The sequence below is a fragment of the Panthera tigris genome, chromosome B1, assembly GCF_018350195.1.
Source record: "Panthera tigris isolate Pti1 chromosome B1, P.tigris_Pti1_mat1.1, whole genome shotgun sequence".
Lineage (NCBI taxonomy): Eukaryota > Metazoa > Chordata > Mammalia > Carnivora > Felidae > Panthera > Panthera tigris.
In genome coordinates, this window is record NC_056663.1 from 203,991,929 (window position 1) to 204,011,611 (window position 19,683).

The 19,683-nt window shown below is 48.6% G+C and overlaps 1 protein-coding gene across 5 annotated transcripts in view; it reads right to left on the reverse strand.

The window, feature by feature from the left end:
• Nucleotides 1-201: 201 nt before the first annotated feature.
• The window catches only part of PCGF3 (polycomb group ring finger 3), a 53,397-nt gene continuing 33,915 nt past the window's right edge, over nt 202-19,683 (reverse strand). For 3 of the 5 annotated variants that reach the window (XM_042985212.1, XM_042985211.1, XM_042985213.1), the window contains 5 exons: nt 19,142-19,252; nt 18,113-18,201; nt 7,948-8,085; nt 1,862-1,942; nt 202-1,408 (listed from right to left, as the gene is read on the reverse strand). In XM_042985212.1, coding sequence (XP_042841146.1) covers nt 1,361-1,408; nt 1,862-1,942; nt 7,948-8,085; nt 18,113-18,201; nt 19,142-19,252 — 467 coding nt within the window. In that variant the 3' untranslated portion in view covers nt 202-1,360. Of the gene's footprint in view, nt 1,409-1,861; nt 1,943-4,702; nt 6,851-7,947; nt 8,086-10,686; nt 12,002-18,112; nt 18,202-19,141; nt 19,253-19,683 lie in introns of those variants that run through there. The other 2 variants (XM_042985215.1, XM_042985214.1) reach the window with 2 other exon arrangements.

Here is a 19,683-nt window from a genome sequence, read left to right on the forward strand (position 1 = left end):
ACCCAACCGTAACTTTCGAAGCAAAGGGAGAAAAAAATTCTGGTAAGGTGAAACAGTCCACGAACGAAGGTGGTGGACGGGGGCTGACGGACCCAGGGCCCCCAGCCTGCCTGCAGGGTGAGCGGAGGTGACGGCGGGGGGTGGGGGTGGGGCAGGAACCCAAAGCTCACTGAGGAAGCACGGTGCGGGGGGGGGGGGGGGGGGGGGGGCAGAGGACAAGGACAGACACAGAACCCAGGACAACACTTTCACTGCCCCGGAAAATGGTTGCTTTCTCCTTCTTGCTTTACGTGTTCCAAGTTACTATTTTCAAGGAACAAATATTGATTCTCTAATTCCACAAAAATATTAACACTTGGGAGGAGAAAGGGGTTGACAAAATGTGTGCTGCCTGTGACCGGCACTTGAGAACGTTAAGTCACTGAAAAAGCAGCCAGCGGGCTCCTCCCAGGCTCGGCTGGGAACAGCAACAGAGTGCCAGCTTTGTGCACAAGCAGGGGCGGGGGACAGCTTTCCAAGGGTGGACGTGGTGGGGGGACCGGAGCCGGCACGCCTGGGGCACCGGCCCTCATCCGACGGGAACGCCCCCCAGAGCCACCACCCCTCCCTTCAGCAAGATGCAGATAGGAAGAATTAAGCGGGGCCCTCAGCCCTCGGAACCCGACGCGCACCGGTGATGTTTGAGAACAAGGGCGGCTCCACCAGGCAGCGTGCGGCTGGCCTAGCCACCCCGCCCTGCTGAGTGCGCCGCGCCCGCGTCTGGGGGCGTCCGGGGGCCGGTGGGAGCCCTTCCTCGCCTCGGGGCCGCGTGGCCCTCGGAGCCCGGAGCGCCAGGCGAGGCAGAGGCGCCGTCAGCTTTTCCCGTTTCCTAATGTGGAAATTAAATACCGTGGCTAACTCATTAATGGAAACCCCTTTTGGTATGCTTTTAAATTAAACCTTTATATACCTTCTAAGTCTTCAGGAAGCTAAAGGCAACATAAATAGCGTCATTCACCATGAAAAGATATTTTCTCAATAACTTAGGAAGGGTTCAATAAACATACAAGTATTTTCGAGGCTTATCGTGAACCCTAATTCATCAACTAAACTGAAATGACCAGATTTCCAAGGCCTGGAAAGCAAGCGAAGGTCGCGTGGCCACTGTGTTTACCATCCAGTCTGTGAGAGGCGCCTCTTCGGCCACTAAGACTGTGCAGTAAAGTGTTTCGTCGTCTCGTGACCGCGGTGCTGGTAGTGTCTTGGTGAGTGTGAGTTCTCTCGTACAAAAGTTATAAATACTCTGTTCAGAAATCTGGTCCCCACGACACCTGCAGGGCGGCCACAGCCCGGGCGCGGTGGGGCCGGCCCAGGGCCGAGCTCAGAGCAAGTCCATCTTGGGTCTGTAGTGCAGCAGGAGAGGCGCCTTCTGCAAGACAAAGTCAGAGCGCGGCGCGTCACCATCGCCAGCCGCGGGGGCAGGGAAGGGGGACGGGCCGGGCCCCTTCCCTCCGCACAGCTGCTGCCCCACCCGGCCCCGCCCTTCCTCTTGGGGTCCTACTGGCTGTCACCCCCTTCTCCGGGCTGCCCCTCAAGTCGGGGATCCTGCCATCTGCTTCCTGCTTTAGAGCGGTACCCAAAGGCTTGTGGGCATCCTCTGACCCCCACAGCTGACTGCGGGCAGCCAGCCTGGCCAGGAGGGGCGGTGCTCGCCTGAGGACCCCGGCCACACCGACTCTGGTGTTGATGATTCCAGAATAATCCTGTGACTGAGTTGTTATTTCTAAGCTCTTAGTTGAAAATATGCACAGAAAAGCAGTTGCCATTTGTAGCAGATTCTGAAAATCAAATAACCCAATCTTTACAAAGTGACGGGTCTCACCTTGAATCTCCACCTCGTGACAACCACAAATTTGAGCGTGTGGTCCTTGCCCAGGATTTCCTCGTTGCATAAAATGTCCAGCTGGCGGGAGAAGAAGGCTTCAGTCAGGGTGCCTTGGGCACGGTGCTCAGCACACGTGGCCTCCGGGCTGCGCCAGCGATGCCGGTCGGGTCACACAAGTCAGTTGCCTGTGGCCGACGGGCCCCGTTTCCAGGTGGCACAGGTGGGGAGCACTCGGGAGGCCCCGCCCCAACCTATCCCAGGTCCAAGAGCACCTGGGGCTTGGGTCCACACCCACCACACGGCCCCCAGGGGGCGCGCTCAGCTGTTGTCACCCCAGAGCACCTGTCTCTCCACCTCAGTCCACCTCTTGGCCAAGCTTGTTCCTCTTACCTCAGTGGAGAAAGGTAATGGGCTCTTCAGATGGTCTTTCTCCTTTCTTTTTAAAAAAAGGCTATTCTGAGAGCAGATCTAGGCTCACAGCAAACGTGAGGGAGGCACGGGGATGTCCCACGCCCCCGGCCCCCCCCCAGCCTCCCCCGCGATCCACATCCCCACCGGGCGGTGCGCCTGCTGGAGCCGAGGCGTCGCCATCACCCCGAGTCCACAGCAGGGTCACCCTCGGTGGTGCACGTCCCGTGGGTCTGGACGAGCGCGTGGTGGCAGGCGCCCACCACCCTGGCGCCACACGGAGCTGCTTCGCTGCCCTAAAGCTGCCCCGGGCTCCGGCCGTTCACCCTCCTCCCCCCTCCCCTCCCCCCGTAGCCCCCGTGGTTCCGCCTTCTCCAGAAGGTCCCACAGCTGGAAACAGATTGGCTTCTTTCCCTCATCACGTGCATTGAAGATCCGCACCCCCCCACCCCGGGTCTTTTCATGGCTTCATAGCTGGCTTCTCTTTAGCATGAGTAAGATTCCGCTGTCTGGGTGGATCACAGTTTATTACCATCGCCTACCACGGACATCTTGGTTGTTTCTTAGTTTGGGCAACTATGGACACAGCTGCTACAAACACTGTGGGCAAGGTGCGTGCGTGTGGACGTAAGGTTTCAGTTAATTCGGGCGAACGCCAGGGAGCAGGACTGCTGGATCATGCGGTAAGAGTGTAATTCATTTTGTAGGAAACTGACAGACTGTCTTGCAAACTGGCCGCAGCATTCTGTGTTGCCGCCGCCGCGAACAGGGGTCTGTTACTCCACACCCTCTCCCGCGTGTGGTGGTCAGAGGTCTGGACTTTGGCGTTCTGATAGGTGTGGAGCGTAATCTCACTGTTTTAATTTGTTTCCCTGATGACAAATGATGTGGACTCAAGTGGTCTTTTCAACTCCCTCGGGACGAGGGGAAGAAGCCCCCTACACCTGCATGAGGGCTGGGCAGGGGACACACGTGGGGCCACCTGGGGCCAACTCGGAGGAGACTGTCCCGACGCCGAACCCCACCTCTCCCAGGCGTGCCTCTCACCCACACCAACCCTCTCCTCTGGACAACCTCACCATGACCCCGGGGGCCAAAGGGCACCACACACCAAGGACCCCAACCTTGACCCGGGGCCCTGACACTCACCTCCCACTTTCCCTCTCCACTGTGTGCAGGCAGTGGCCACGGCGGCCTGTCTCGAGGGGCCGTCCACCTGGGTGCTCATTCCCGACCCCTTCTTCCCTCTAGTAGCCCCGCTGAAAACACCAGCACATCATTTTGGCTCTCTCAGTATCAGTCCCCTGTGCCTTCCCTGAAACACCACCACTGGGGGGCTTCACACGTAATCTCCTGGAGTTCTGCCTGGACGCCAGGAGGCCACACTCCCCTGGGGTCTCTGGGGCTTTCTATCATCAGTTCATTCCTTTTTACTGTTTTTTTTTTTTTAATGTGATAAAATACACATAAAATTTACCATTTTAACCGTTTTTCATGTGGGCAGCTCCGTGGCATTGGGCACATTCGCAGCGGTGAACATCCCCAGCCTCCACCCCCAGAACTCTCTCATCTTCCCAGGGGACACTCTGCTCCATGAAACACCAGCTCCCCGTCTCCCCCGCCCCCAGCCTCTGACCCCCACCATCCGCTGTCTGTCTCTATGATCTGCGTCCCCCACGGGCCTCCCGTAAGCGGAATCATCCGGTGCTCGTCCCCTCGCGACCGGCTTATTTCACGGAGCACAACGTCCTCCAGGTCCATCCGTGTGGCGGCCGGCAGCGGGACGTCCTTCCCGTTCGAGGCCGAGAACATTCCGCCGTGCGGATGGGCCACGTTTTCTCACCCGCGCGTCTGTCGGCGGACTCTGGGTTCTTGCTCGTCTTAGCTGATGTGAACAGTGCTGCTGTGAACGTGGGGTGCACGCACCTCTTCAACGTCATTCTTCTGTGTGTGGATGTGCAGTTTCCCCAGCACCATTTGTTGAGAAGACTGTCCTTTCCCCATTGAGTGGTTTTGACACCCTCGCTGGACATCATTTGACCACATACGTGAGGGTTTATTTCTGGGCTCTTTATTCTACTCCATAGACCTAGATGTCTGTCTTTATGCCAAGATTGTTTTGGCTATTCAGGGTCCCCTGAAATTTCATATAAAATTTAGGATGGGTTTTTTAATTTCTGCAAAAAACATCATTGGGATTTTGATAGGCATTGCTTTGAGTGTAGATTGTTTAGGTAATATTAACATTTTAACAATTTTTTTCAAGTTTGTTTGTTTGTTTGTTTGTTTATTTATTTATTTAGAAAGAGAGAGAGAGAGAGTGCATGCGCAAGCGGGGAAGGGGCAGAGACAGAGGGACAGAGTCCCTAGCAGGCTCCTCACTGTCATTGCAGAGCCCAACATGGGGCTCGATCCCACAACTGCGAGATCACAACACGAGCCGAAATCAGGAGTCGGATGCTTAACCAACTGAGCTGCCCAGGCGCCCCACAATCCTTTTGATTTCTCTAGAACTATGACAATGCCTCTACCCTCATTTCAGATTTTAGTAATTTTTTTTTAGTCCGTTAGTTAGAACTTTGTCAACTTTGTTGATCTTTTCAAAGAACTGCTGAATTTCTCTACTGTTTTTCTGTTCTCTATTCCATTTATCTCTGCTCTAATCTTTATTAGTTACTTCCTTCTGCTAGCTTTGGGTTTAGTTCTTTTTCTACTTCTTCAAGTTGTAAATCTAGGTTGTCGATGAGACCTTTCTTGTTTTTAACGTAAGTATTTATAGTTGCAAATTTCCCATCAGCACTGCTTTTGCTTTACCCCAAGGGTTTTGGTGAGTTGTGTTTTCGTTTTCATTTGTCTATAAGTATTTTCTAATTCCTCTTTGATTCATTACTTCTTTAAAAGTGAGTTGTTTAACTTCCACAATTTTGCAAACTTTCCAGTCTTCCTTCTGTTAGTGATTTCTAACGTCACGCTGCTGTGGTCAGAGAAGGTGCTTTGTAAAGTACCTCTCTTTTAAAATCTATTGAGGCAATTTGTGCCTGCCATCCTCTTATAAGGACCTTTGTCACTGAATTTAGGGTCCAGCTAGAGGATCTAGGATGATCTCTTCATCTCAAGAGTCTTGACACATCGACAAAGGCCTTTTTTCAAATAACGCCATATTTGCATGTTCTAGGGGTTAGGAAATGAACACATCTTTTAGTGGAGTCATCATTTCACCTGCGATAGACAGTCTGCCTTCTGGTCCCTCCAAGTCCACACCCATCCCACATGTAAAATATACTCACCCCATCCCAACATTCCCAAGAGTCTCAACCCATTGCGGTAGCAACTCCAAATTCCAAAATCTCCTCGGACACCATTAGCCAACAGTCCCAGACCTTCCCTTCCAAAGCATATGAATCAGGCAGAGGTGAGGCTCTGGGTATCCACCCGGGTTGAAATTCTTCTCTACCTGTGGGTCCTATGAAACTAAAATCACATTGTCTGCTCCCCATATACAAGGTTGGGAAAAACACAGGATATTCCTCCTCCAAAGGGTAATATATTAGAAGAATAGAGGGGTCACTGGTCTCAAGCAAGTTTGTAAACCCAGCAGAGAAACAGCACGGTGGGTTGAGTGAGATTCTGCTCTCTGGGCTCACGACGGCCTCACCATCTGGGCCTAAGGCTCTGTCTGCCCTGGGCGTCATTTCTTCTTCACGAAGCGTAGCTCTGTCAGCCTATCTCCTGCCTGCAAAACTCTGGAAGTCTGACAGCCTGTTCTTGTTTCTTCCCGTCTCTGTCCCCTTCAGGAAAAGGTGATGGTCACTCTGCTGGTACAACATTCTCAAAAATGTTGTGGGTCTCCCATATGTGTTATGGATCCAGGCCATTAGACAGGATGGTTCTCCACAGACCCATTCCTAGTTTCTGTGAGACAGCTGAGTCACACATCTAATGTCTTCAGCAAAAGGTTGTCCAGCCACACTCTCCATCTTCCCTCCAGAGCATGCTTTCCCAACAGCGAAACCCTAGTATTCCAGTCCGTTTGTAGTCGTGACAGGCCTAAGTGCTGGCTCCTTTTCGCTTAGCAGTCCCTTCCGCAACTCACATCTCTCCTATTTTACTGACAGCAGCAAGACCCGGACCACACCTTCACACTGGGCTCGGAGACCTCCTGGGCCAAATGCCCAAGTTCATCACCTCCACGTGGTCGGAGAGCACAGTCCCCCCGTGCTGGCTGCCACCGTGTGATGGTGACTGCTTCTGCGTCCTCTCTTCCTTGTCAGAAGCATATTTCACGTTCCTATTTCTACCAACATTGTGCCTGTGGTGACATGTATCCTCCTAGGTGACAGAGTGGTTTCCCTGCGCCCCTCACCTCCTTTGGGGCCACCAGAGTCACCTTAAATGACCTTATTTCCAACAGCAATCCAGCCTTTTTCATCGTCTCTCAAAATTGCTTCCAGCCTCCACCAGTGATTCAAGTCCAAGGCCATGTCCACATTTCTAGGTATTTGTTACAGCAGCACCCCACTTCCTGGTACCAAAATCTGTTCTGGTTTCCTGTAGCAGTTGTGACAAAGTACCCTAAACCTGGTGGTTTAAAACAACAGGAATTTACTTCCTCACAGATGTGGAGTCCAGAGCCCAAAATCAAGGCCCTGGCAAAGCTGAGCTCACTCTGGAGGCTCTAGGGGAGGATCCTTCCTGTCTCTTCCAGCTTTGGGTGGCTCAGGTGCTCCTGGGCTTGTGGCCACATCACCCCCTGTGACTCTGCCCTCACATCACCTTCTCCTCTGTGTGTGTCTCAATTCTCTCTGCTCTCTCTTGTAAGGACGCTCGTCATTGGATTTAGGGTCCACTCGGGACATTCACGGGTTATCTCATCTCGTGATTCTTATCTTAATTATAGATCCTTACTCAATTTAGAAAAAACTACTTTTCCCCAAAAGGTCACATTTACAGATTCTGGGGTATGTGGACATATTTGGGGGGCTACTGCTCAACCTACTACTCCCTCTGAAACGTCCCTCAAGTTTGTCCAATTCTGCCGTCTGCAGTGCACCACCCTGGTCCACCTCCCCTGGACTCTTGCCACTGATGCCCCTGCGGGCCTCTCCTGCTTCCGTTTCTGGGCCCCAGTGACCCATTTTCCTCACGGCCTGAGGACTATTTTAAAGCCATACCTCTTGCCGCCTTCTCCTTGCACTTAATTACGCACAACTGACTCCTACCGGCGACTCACATCCCAGCGTAAGCGCTCGCCCGGCCCTCCGTCCACCAGCCCCGCGCACACCCGCGGCCCGTCATCCCCACAAGATCTTGACCTGCCCACCCGTTCGCTGCCACCCGGCAGGCAGTCAGCCCTCCATTTGTGAAACGAAAGAACAGAGTCTCTCTGAGATGAAACCCCCCAGCACGGTCACACTGTCCCCACCGCCCGCCAGCACTCTCTCCCGTTGTGGGGGCTCCGCACGCTCCGTCTGGCCTTCCCTCCTTTCTCGTCATCACCATGTCCCGCGTCACGCTGTCTGGGGGTACGCAAAACAAACTGAGAGTTTTGTTTTCTGACTTAAAATCTCTAAACGGAGATGTCAAAACAACAAAAAACCCACAAAGAACCGTAGAAGTATCGCTTTTACAAATGAGAACCGGCTTGTCATAGTTTCTATTTGTGGCCTAACTATTACCTCGTTGAAAGACGAAAGGTTAAGTTTTTTGGCGATGAACTTCTTCAGGTGCAGGACGGTCGCCTGGGCCGAGCAGCGGATCCACTTTCGCTTCAAGCCCCGCAGTTTGCTGCTGTTGCACTCCAGACAGATGCTCACCTGTGGGAGGAGGACACGGCTGGGCAGCCCCGCAGACAGGGGTCCGCGGGCTGCCTCTCGGGGCCCCTGCTCCCGTGCCCGCTCGTTCCGTCAGACGCGAGAACGCGGACTTCGTGAAATCAGACGTCTGTCTGACCTCAACACAGTGGGAGAGGGTTTCATTTTACTCGTTTTACACACATTCTCTTAAAATCTCTGTTTACCATTTTGTGAAATGTAATCTAAAAGTGTCTTCTATTCTGTCTTATAAACATACTACTTGAAAGTAAATCTGAGGGGCACCTGGGTGGCTCAGTCGGTTGAGCGTCTGACTCTTGATTTCAGCTCAGGTCTAGAGCCCAGGGTCGTGGAATCAAGCCCTCGTCAGGCTCCGCACCGAGCACGGAGCCTGCTTGAGATTCTCTCTCTCTCCCTGCCCTCCCTCGATCACGTGTGTTCTCGCTCTTTCAAATAAAAATAAACAAACAAATATTTAAAGTAAACCCGAGAATTATTTATTCGTTGTCCAGACGGCGCTGGTCTCAGAGTTTGGCTGATGCAGACGCAGCCTGTCCTGAGCTTCCGGCTGGTGGGACACATGTGTGTCTTCCCACAGGCCCCGGGCCGAGTGTTCCGCTGGCATGAGGGGGAAGGGCACACGGCCATCTGAAGCGGGTGCCCCTGCCCACGCGAGATGCACCACAGAAGGCTTCGTAAAGGACGTGAGTGTGACGCGTGGCCTTGAGGGAGGGTGGCAGACTCACTAGAGAAAAAGTACGAGGAAAAACCACGAGCGAAGCCGCGAAGTTTGAAAGCTCAGAGTCCCTCCTGGATGATCAACAGGACAGGGGATCACAGTAGGCCATGTAACAAGGAACCACAAGGTAACGAAACAGAAGGGATTCTAGCCCACGGGATGCCTGGCAGATGCAACACCACGGACCCCAGGCCACAAGGGCCACAAAGCGTTGCAGAGCAGGTGCGGCCGGACAGCGCTTCCAGAGAGTGAGTCTGCAGCAGCAGCCACGAAACAATGGCACAATCGGGGGCGCCCGGGGGGCCCAGCGGGGCGAACATCTGACTTCGGCTCAGATCTCGATCTCGCCACTCAGAGTTCGAGCCCCGCGTCGGGCTCTGTGCCGACCGCTCGGAGCCTGGAGCCCGCTTCGGAGTCTGTGTCTCCCTCTCTCTCTGCCCCTCCCCCGCTCCCTCTCTCTCAAAAATAAATGAAGATTAAAAAAAATTTAAAAGCTGGCACAGACTCTCGAAAACTCAGATAAAAGAATTAACAAGGAATTAATGGAAATATGTAGGCCTAAAATCACTAGAGATACAAAAGAAGGAATTAAAAACAGAACATACTGTGAATTAAGAACAGACAGGTATAAAAGATAAGCAACTACAACTTCTAAAAATAAAAGCAGAGTCACTTAGACTAAAAACTCACAGGTGGCCGAACCACAAATTAGTCTCAGCTGAAGGCAGACTAATTTCCTACAAGACCGATATGAAGAAATTACGTAAAAGAAGTACAGAGGCCAAGGGATCAATTAAAATACCAAAACAAAGGAAAAGTAAGAGACAGGGTAATGGACCGGGTGTCTGACAAACTCGTAACGAGTTCTGGAGGAAGAAGGCAGAAAAAGGGAAAGGCAAAATTTAAGAAATAACAACTAAGGATCTCCCCAAAATAATGGAGGACATAAATTCTCAGATTTAGGAAGCAAAATAATAAGAAAGAAAGAAAGAAAGAAAGAAAGAAAGAAAGAAAGAAAGAAAAGGAGAAAGAAAGAAAAGGAACCCTACACCTACGCACGAGTGGGGAAGGCGCCAGGAAGGAGCAGTGGACGGCTCTCCAGGTGTGGCCACGGAGCCTGGAAAGCAAGGCGCTGGCAGAAAATGCACAGAGAAATTACCACTCAAGACTTAAAATGAAACAAAGCCATCTGTAAACAAAACAGAGAACGACTAGGAGGGGGTACAGTTGAAGAAAAGAGACCCATGTCCAGGAGGAAGACATGGGAAGCCACAGAAGGGTGAGCCGGGAGGCGGGACAAGAGTCCGCGGCCGGGTTTGGGTCTGGGAAGAGAGAAAGGAGGCAGGAGGGTGGCCCCAGGCAGAGTGAGCAAGGCCCTTGTGTCATTCGGGGAAAGGGAGACTCTTGTTAACTTCAGACCTTTAAAAAATGTAAATATTCATTTTAGAATTTCACAGCCACTAAAAGAATAAAAATAGGACATATAACTTGTCAACTAGTTGCTAAGTAGAGGCAAAAAAGGGATTGAAGAAAACTTACTAATGCAATAGAAGGTAAGAATGGGGGGAACATAAAAAAACATGAATGGACAGCACAAAGAAACCCAGAGTTACTGTTAATCACGGTAAATGGAAAACGTGAAATAACTTGTCAGCTAAAGATAGTTTCTCGTTTGATTTTTGTTTTAATTTTTTTTTTTAACGTTTATTTATTTTTGAGACAGAGAGAGACAGAGCATGAACAGGGGAGGGTCAGAGAGAGGGAGAATCTGAAACAGGCTCCAGTCTCTGAGCTGTCAGCCCAGAGCCCGACGCGGGGCTCGAACTCACGGACCGTGAGATCATGACCTGAGCCGAAGTCGGACGCTTAACCGACCGAGCTACCCAGGCACCCCACTCATTTGATTTTTAAAAAAAACCCAGTTCTGTGTTGTGACAGGCGTCACATTTAAGAAAGTTAGGAAAAAAATGGAAATACCAAGCAAATATTAACCAAAGAAAGCTGACACAGCTGCATTGATATTAGAAAAAGCAGACTTTAAGAAAGAAAGCTTAATCACAAAAAATTCCCAAGGATGGGAAACACTTCTAAACTTGAGTGCACCTGGGAACAACCTTAAACTGAATGAAGGTTGAGGGACAGTAAAATCCTTAAGTGTGACGGGGGCCTCCTGTGTGCTTCTCTGTAAGTGACAGACTGAATTCTGTCCCCAGCAGTGGACACCTGTCAGGACACAGGACACCTGGCCATCTGCTCCCCAAGCCCAGAGCAACAGGCATCATGCAGACCAGGGTGCGGTAAGCAGATGCAAGTCAGAGACCAACAAGAAGCCCTAAGCACCACCGCCGGGCTCTCCGTGTGCGCAGGGGAAGGGGGGTAAGAAACTCTTTGCTTCACTCAGGTTTGCGTGGATGTGGGGGCAGCAGGGACAGTCACAGGGGTGCTCAGGTTATATCTTTCATATGATATGAACTCGGAAGTACATGAGTGTGTCACCTGTTTAAACACAGTAAAGTATGTTTTTAACGGCCTCATTGGAGTATAATTCATACGTATGTTTTTCGTATACACTTCAATAGTATTTAGTAAACTTACAGACCTGTGCAGCCACCACCAGAATCCAGTTTTACATAATCTTCACCACCCCATAAAGACCCACATCCTGCTTTGTGCTCAACCCTTGCTCCTGCCCAGCCCCAGGCACCCAACTACCTCCTGTTTCTGAGATTGGCCTTTGGGGGACATCGTACACAAATGGAATTGTGCAACATGCAGTCTTCTGCATCTGACTTCTTTGCCTTGTAAAGTCCTTCCGAGTGTCACTGTGGTGTAGCAGGTGCTGGGGTCATTGTTTTTCACTGCTGACCAGAACGTCCCTGTACGCGTGGACCACATTTTGTCTATCTGAAGTTCGCACTGTTCCCCGGCTTGACTATCGTAAGTATGATAGCCCTGCTGTGAACATTCATGTACAAATCCTTGTGTGAATAGGTTTCCATATACACCTAGGAAAACTGCAGGGTTGTATGGTTAGCTTATGTTGAACTCCTTAGGAAACTGCCACACTGTTTTCCCAAGTGGCCACACCATGTTATGTTCCTGCCAGCACGCTACAAGGGCCCCATTCTTCCACATCCTTGCCAACACTTGCCAGTGGCTGTCTTTTTGATGGCGGCCATCCTAGTGGGTATAAAACGGGATTTCATTATAGTTTTAATTTCTATTTCCCTAAGAGACTCATGACATTGAACGTCCTTTCACGTGATTACTAACCAGTTTTATGTCTTCTTTGGTGAAACATCTACCGAAATCTCTTATCCATTTCTTATCTGGATTATCTTCTTACTGAGTTATAACAGATATATAGTCTAGATATACGTCCTTTATCAGAAATATGACTTGTATCGGAGTCAAAATGGTGGACAAGTAGAGGGATCGCGATTTCCCTCGTCCCTCAAACACAGGAGTATCGACGTCACAACACTTGGAACACCCATGAAATCAGTCTGCGGAGAGACAGAAAAATCTCCACAGGTGGACAGAGACAGCTTGGCAGGACAGAGGTGTGTGTATGCGAATTAGAAAAGATAAAACGGTCAGTGTAAGCATGGAGCAGGGAAACCCTTTAGTGGAGACAAAAGGAAGAGAAAGAGAGGCTGTGGAAGTGTGGTATTATATTTGGACAAGAGAAAAACCTCTCCGGACCACAGCCGGGGGAACGAGAAACACAGAGAGTGCCAGTTTCTACTTTGCAAACAGCCTCAGAAGCTAAAGATGGTAATTATCAGGGGTGTGTGACTTTCTCCAGACCAGAGCCGGGTGCATGGGCCTGGTGGGGAGGGAGCCAGCTTGGGCGTGATAGCGATCTCAGGGGCACACTGGGAGAGAGCGGTCCCTCCTTTGAGTACTGTGGGAAGAAGGTGTATTGCCCTCCTCAAGGACAAAAGACCTTGCAGGTGCCAGCCAGACGCCCTTTGTCGGCTGGGCAGAGTGGCATTATTCCAGAACCAGGACCGTGTAGAATGGGACTCTTTAAGACGTCAGGTTTTGAATCTCAGCTGAGTGCCTGGGAGGCACGGGAGACTGTGGAGCGAGACAAGCTGGCCTCCCACGCTGCTCTGTGAGGACCACCTGAACAGCGTGGTTTGGGACACCCAGTCCAGGGAGGAGAGACTGGGGTGTTGCCATTTTTCTCCCAATCACCAACACAGCGGGGCTTCAGGGAACAGGACAGCGGCCCCCAGGGGAGGCGGGACCTGCTTACACCAAACCCGCCCCTCCGTGCCTGGTAACTGCGTATCGACCAGAGTGAGATTGACACTGACCCGACCAGACGGCCCCTCCTCCAGACCAGAGGTGCCACCGGTCCCAGGTGCCAACACAGAATGGTCCTGTGGTTTTGTTTGGTACTTTTTAAAATTTTAATATTATTATTTTTTTCTCTTCTCTCTCTTTTCCCTTCTTTTTCTTCCCACTCTCCTCTTTTTTTCTCCTCCCTTGGGAATCAGCCTCATGGTTTCTGATTTGATTTTTGGTTAATTCTTATTATATATATTTTTTTCTTTTTTTTCTTTCTTTCTCTGTTCTGGTTGTTTGTCTGCTTAATCAGGCATCTTTATTCTTTTTACCTTTTCTGTATCTCTTTCTTCTTTATTTTCCTCTCTCTCTGGATTAAGCCTTATAGTTTCTTTGATTCTCTGCCTGGTCTTTTTTTCCCACATCTTTCATTTCTCTCTTTGTATGGGATAATGTTTCTCCCCCTCTCCTTTTTCCTTCTTCCAGGGTTACTTCAACAAACAAATCAAAGAACACCTGATGGAAGGCCCAAACCACCACTACAAATAGGGAGATAAAGCAACCAGAGTCACAATAACAGAGAGCATGCAACACACTCCAAAAACACCTCCTTAAGGGTCAGGCATTGCACTCTGTATGGCTTCTTTTTAATATAGTAGTGCTTGCAGGTGCAGGACACATAACAAGCTTTTAAAACACATAAGGGACAGAAAACTAGCCAAAATGACGAAACGGAAGAATTCTCAAAAGAAATTCTGGGAAGAAATGACACCCAGAGAATTGTTCAAAACAGATATACACCACATGTCTGAACAAGAATTTAGAATAATAGTCATAAGACATTAGCTTGGAAAAAAAAACATAGAAGACAGCAGAGAATCTCTTGCTGCAGAGATCAAGGACCTAAGAAATAGTCACGATGAATTAAGAAATGTTGTAAATGAGGGGCAAAATAAACTAGATGTAGTGACAGAAAGGATGGAATAAGCAGAGGAGAGAATAAGTGAAAGAGATGATAAAATTATGGAAAATGATGAAGCTGAGAAAAAGAGTTAGGAAATTACTAGACCACGAGAGGAGAATTAGAGAACTAAGTGATTCTATGAAACCTAATAATATCTGTATCACAGGAGTTCTAGAAGAGAAAGGGGAAGAAGGTTTATTTGAACAAATTATGGCTGAGAACTTCCCTAGATTGGGGAAGGACACAGACATCCACGTCCAGGAGCCACAGAGAATTCCCTTCAAAATCAACAAAAACAGGTCAACACCACAACACAGCATAGTGAAACTGGAAAAATACAAGGATAAAGAGAGAATTCTGAAAGCAGCTAGGGACAAATGGTCCTTAACTTACAAGGGTAGACATATAAGGGAAGTAGCAGAGCTGTGCACTGAACCTTGGCGGGCCAGAAGGGAGTGGCAGGAAATACTCAATGTGCTGAACAGGAAAACCGTGCAGCCAAGAATCCTTTATCGAGCAAGGCTGTCATTCAGAATAGAAAGAGACATAAAGCCCTTTGCAGACAAACAAAAATTAAAGGAGTTCATGGCCACTAGACCAGCCCTGCAGGAGATCCTAAGGGGGACTCTGAGTGGAAAGCAGCAAAGACTACAAAAGACCAGAGACATTACCACAAGCACAACCTAAATTACTGAAGCCCAATTGTAACGTGACTTTCTCCACAAAGACGCAGCTCTGCAGACTACTGTGGAAAAGAGTGTCTTCTGCCATGTTCATTCTAACATATATGTTCCTCCTATCCCGACTTTCTTAAGGGTTTTTATAAAGAAACGATGCTGTATTTTGTCAAATGCTTTTTCTGCACCTATTGACAGGATCATATGGTTTCTATCCTTTCTTCTACTAATGTGATGTATCACGTTGATTGATCTGCAAATACTGAACCAGCTCTGCACCCCAGGAGTGAATCCCACTTGGTCATGGTGAATAATTCTTTTAATATTAAAAACATCAAAAAAGCCATATATGAAAGGCCTACAGTTAAAAACTGAGAGCTTTCCCCCTGAGATCAGGAACACAACAGGGATGTCCACTCTCACCGCTGTCATTTAACATAGTGTTGGAAGTCCTAGCCAATCAGACAACAAAATGAAATAAAATGCATCCAAATTGGCAGTTCGAAGAAGTCAAACTTTCACTTTTTGCAGATGACATGATACTGTACATGGAAAACCTAAAAGACATCACCAAAAAACTGCTAGACCTGATATGTGAACTCTGCAAAGTCACAGGATATAAAGTCAATGTACAGAAATTGGCATACACCAATAATGAGGCAACAGAAGGAGATACCAAGGAATCAATCCCGTTTAGAATTGCACCAAGAACCACAAAATACCTAGGAATGGGGCGCCTGCATGGCTCAGTCAGTTAAGCAGTCGATTTTGGCTCAGGTCATGATCTCGCGGTTCGTTGGTTGGCCTCTCTGCTGACAGCTCAGAGCCTGGAGCCTGCCTCGGATTCTGTGTCTCCCTCTCTCTTTGCCTCTCCCTCACTTGTGCTCTGTCTCTCAAGAAGAAATAAATGCTAAAAAAAAAAACAAAAACAAAAAACAAACCCAAACAACCTAGGAATAAACCTAACCAAGGAGGTAAAAGATCTGTATGCTGAAAACTACAGAAAGCTTATGAAGGAAATTGAAGAAGACACAAAGAAATGGAAAAACATTCCATGCTCATGGGTTGGAAGAACAAATACTGTTAAAATGTCAATACTACCCAAAGCAATCTATCTACACATTCAATGCAATCCCAATCAAAATAGCACCAGCATTCTTCACAGAGCTAGAACAAACAATCCTAAAATGCGTATGGGATCACAAAAGACCCCAAATAGCCAAAGCAATGTTGAAAAAGAAAACCAAAGCTGGAGGCATCACAATCCCAGCCTTGTAGCCTGTACTACAAAACTGTAGTCATCAAGACAGTATGGTACTGGCCTAAGAACAGACACATAGATCAATGGAACAGAATAGAGAACCCAGAAATGGACCCACACACATATGGCCAACTAATCTTTGACAAAGCAGGAAAGAATATCCAATAGAATCAAGACAGTCTTTTTAGCAAGTGGTGCTGGGAAAACTGGACAGCAACATGCAGAAGAATGAACCTGGACCACTTTCTTACACCAGACACAAAAATAAACTCAAAATGGATGAAAGACATGAATGTGAGATAGGAAACTATCAAAACCCTAGAGAAGAAAACAGGCAACAACCTCTCTGACCTCAGCTGCAGCAACTTCTTACTCGACACATCTCCGAAAGCAAGGGAATTAAAAGCAAAAATGAACTATTGGGACCTCATCAAGATAAAGAGCTTCTGCACAGTGAAGGAAACAATCAACAAAACTAGAAGGCAACGGACAGAATGGGAGAAGATATTTGCAAATGACATATCAGATAAAGGGTTAGTATCCAAAATCTAGAAAAAAACTTATCAAACTTAACACCTGAAGAACAAATAATCCAGTGAAGAAAGGGGCCAAAGACATGAACAGACACTTCTCCAAAGAAGACATCCAGATGGCCAACAGACACATGAAAAGATGCCTCAACATCACTTATCACCAGGGAAATACAAATCAAAACCACAGTGAGATACCACCTCACATCAGTCAGAGTGGCCAAAATTAACAACTCAGGAAACAACAGATGTTGGTGAAGATGCGGAGAGAGGGGAACCCTCTTGCACTGTTGGTGGGGATGCAAACTGGTGCAGCCACTCCGGAAAACAGTGTGGAGTTTCCTCAAAAAATTAAAAATAGAACTACCCTATGACCCAGCAATAGCACTACTAGGAATTTATCCAAACAGGAGTGCTGATTCACAGGGGCACATGCACCCCAATGTTTACAGCAGTACTATCAATAATAGCCAAATTATGGCAAGAGCCCAAATGTCCATCAACTGATGAATGGATAAAGAAGATGTGGTTTATATATACACCGGAATATTACTTGGTGATGAAAATGAATGAAATCTTGCCATTTGCAACAACGTGGATGGAACTGGAGGGTATTATACTAAGTGAAATAATTCAGTCAGAGAAAGACAGATATCATACGTTTTCATTCATATGTAGAATTTGAGAAACTTAACAGAAGACCATTGGAAAAGGGAACAGAAAAGTAAGTTATAAACAGAGAGGGAGGCAAACCATAAAAGACTCCTGAATACAGAGAACAAACTGAGGGTTGATGGTGGGGGTAGAGGGGTGGGCAGGAGGGGAAAACGGGTGACGGCATCGAGGAGGGCACTTGGGATGAGCACTGGGTGTTGTATGTAAGTGATGAATCACAGGAATCTACTCCCGAAGCCAAGAGCACACTGTATACGCTGTATGTTAGCTAACGTGACAATAAATTATAATAGATACACAGATAGAAAAGACAAAAAAAAGACAAAAAATATGATTTGCAAATATTTTCCCCCACTCTGTGGCCTTTTAATTTTCTCACTGGTATAGGATGCTGTATTAAAAGCTGGGTAGGAATGGCTATAGGACTTGATCAAATGCTCTTAACAGCATCTCTGTGATTGTTTTCTTTTTTAAATTGGTAATGCAGTAAATGACGTCTGCACAGATTTTCCTCAATGGTGCACTTTTTCTTTTCCTTTAATACAGGACTGGACCGTACCTTCTTTTATATAATATGGGCACATGCACGGAAAAATGCCCGGCACCAAATTTTCCCACCTGTGGAGTGATGTGTGGAGAATGGACTTTAATGTTTTTATATTTAAGATGTTTTATAGTGAGCATATATTACTGTGGCAATTAAAAAGAAAGAGAAGGAAAAACTAAGACGTTGGACGTTCTAACATGTCTACTTGGCTGTTTGGCCTTTCCTTCCTAAGTGGAGGGAGCCCCCTGCGGGACAGTCTGCAGCACCTCTCTCGCTGGGACGGGGTATGAGGCACCTGCAGGGGGCGGACGGGGCGGCCATGGAGGCAGAGCGCCACCTACCTGCTCATCGCTCCTGTGGTAGTCGTTGTCCTCCTCCTGCTTCTCCTCCGCGGCCTCTTTGTTCGAACTGTCATCTGCTTTGGTTTCACCTTTCAGCAAAAACAGAAGACACTATATTATGAAATCCGGAATGTTAAACCATTACTTTTTAAACTGTATGGTATACTCAAAATGCTCTAAAAATTCACTCAAATAAGACAGTTGCACCTTTAAGAGCATATGCAACTGGGGAGAGCTGGTCTCCAAAGCACCTGCTAAAACTCCGTCTTCTGTAAAGTGCAGGGGCCCCAGGAAGCTGAAGTCAGCTGTGCATGGGTCTGTGAGTGTGTGAACAAGGGCACAGCAGGGTGGCAGGGACAGGGTGAAAGGGGCAGAGAAGCCCCCCACACCCAATACTATTCAATGCTTAACACACCAACTACCCACGAGTAATGCAGGACTCCCACAATATTTATTGTTCCAACACTACTTTTAAAATGAAGACTCCATTGTACGTAAGAAGTTGGGACAAGACCCCTGGCTTCCCAAACAGCCCCCAACTGCCTTCCTTCCGTCTCTGCAGGGCTCCACCTTTCCCAGGGGTCCCAGCCAGGACGTCTCCTTTCTTCTAAGATTATGGGAAACACACAGAGTGGTCTAGAAGCTTCTCAGGAATCCCTGTGCTCACTAGAAAAGTACCATGGCATCAAAGATTTGAATAATTTGTTATGGCACGTGGACTTAAAAATCCCACTAATTTTTCAGTGAATCCAAATGTCATTTTGCCATTCTACAACAGGACAGTTGAGGGGAAGTCTCAGGAGGCCCGCCTGCACTGCACCCCACCTCCAGGTACTTTCGGGGCCCCCATGCTTCCCTCACTTCGCCTACGCAGGACCCCTCTGTCCACAAGCCGTTTCTCAGCTCCGCCCCGCATTCCCATCGGCACCAGGAGTGCCGGAGGACGCTGGAGGGAGGCACAGGGCCACCTGAGAAAGGGGTTCATAATAAAGGCCGGCCTTGGCAGCAGGTGTGCAGAAGCCCACTCACCGTTCCGATGGGGATCTAGGTGCTGTTTTGCAGAACAGGTCTCCCCCTTGATGTCTCCAGGCACTTCCATGCCTAACTTGTGGTAGAATTCCCTCTGTTTTCTCATTTCCGCTATTAAAAATGAATATATGCTCTTTAATCTTAAGGAGGCAACGAATTACATTAAAATTCTGTTCACAAACACCACATGAAGAAAACGACAGATTGGGATTGGGAGGTTTCGACGGCTGCCACTAATGAGAAGATAAATCTGGACCGAATCCTCAGGATCTTGGAGCCGCTGCCACCCCGCCCTGTCGATGCATAGACTCCCGGCTGCAGGACGGGGCAGTTGTGTGAAGAGATGCCCCCCCCACCCCCATCCTCCCCCCCACCCCCAAGACCCAAGACTGCTGTTTTCAACATGTGGCGTCTGGTCAACATTCTGGGACTCCTCAGGGGCACAGCAAACACGACCCGCTGACCTCTAGGCTGCTCAGTAGTAGACTCGGGCCTTCTAGCACCTCATGCCTACGGCCACAGCTTAGAAACCAGCAGTGCCC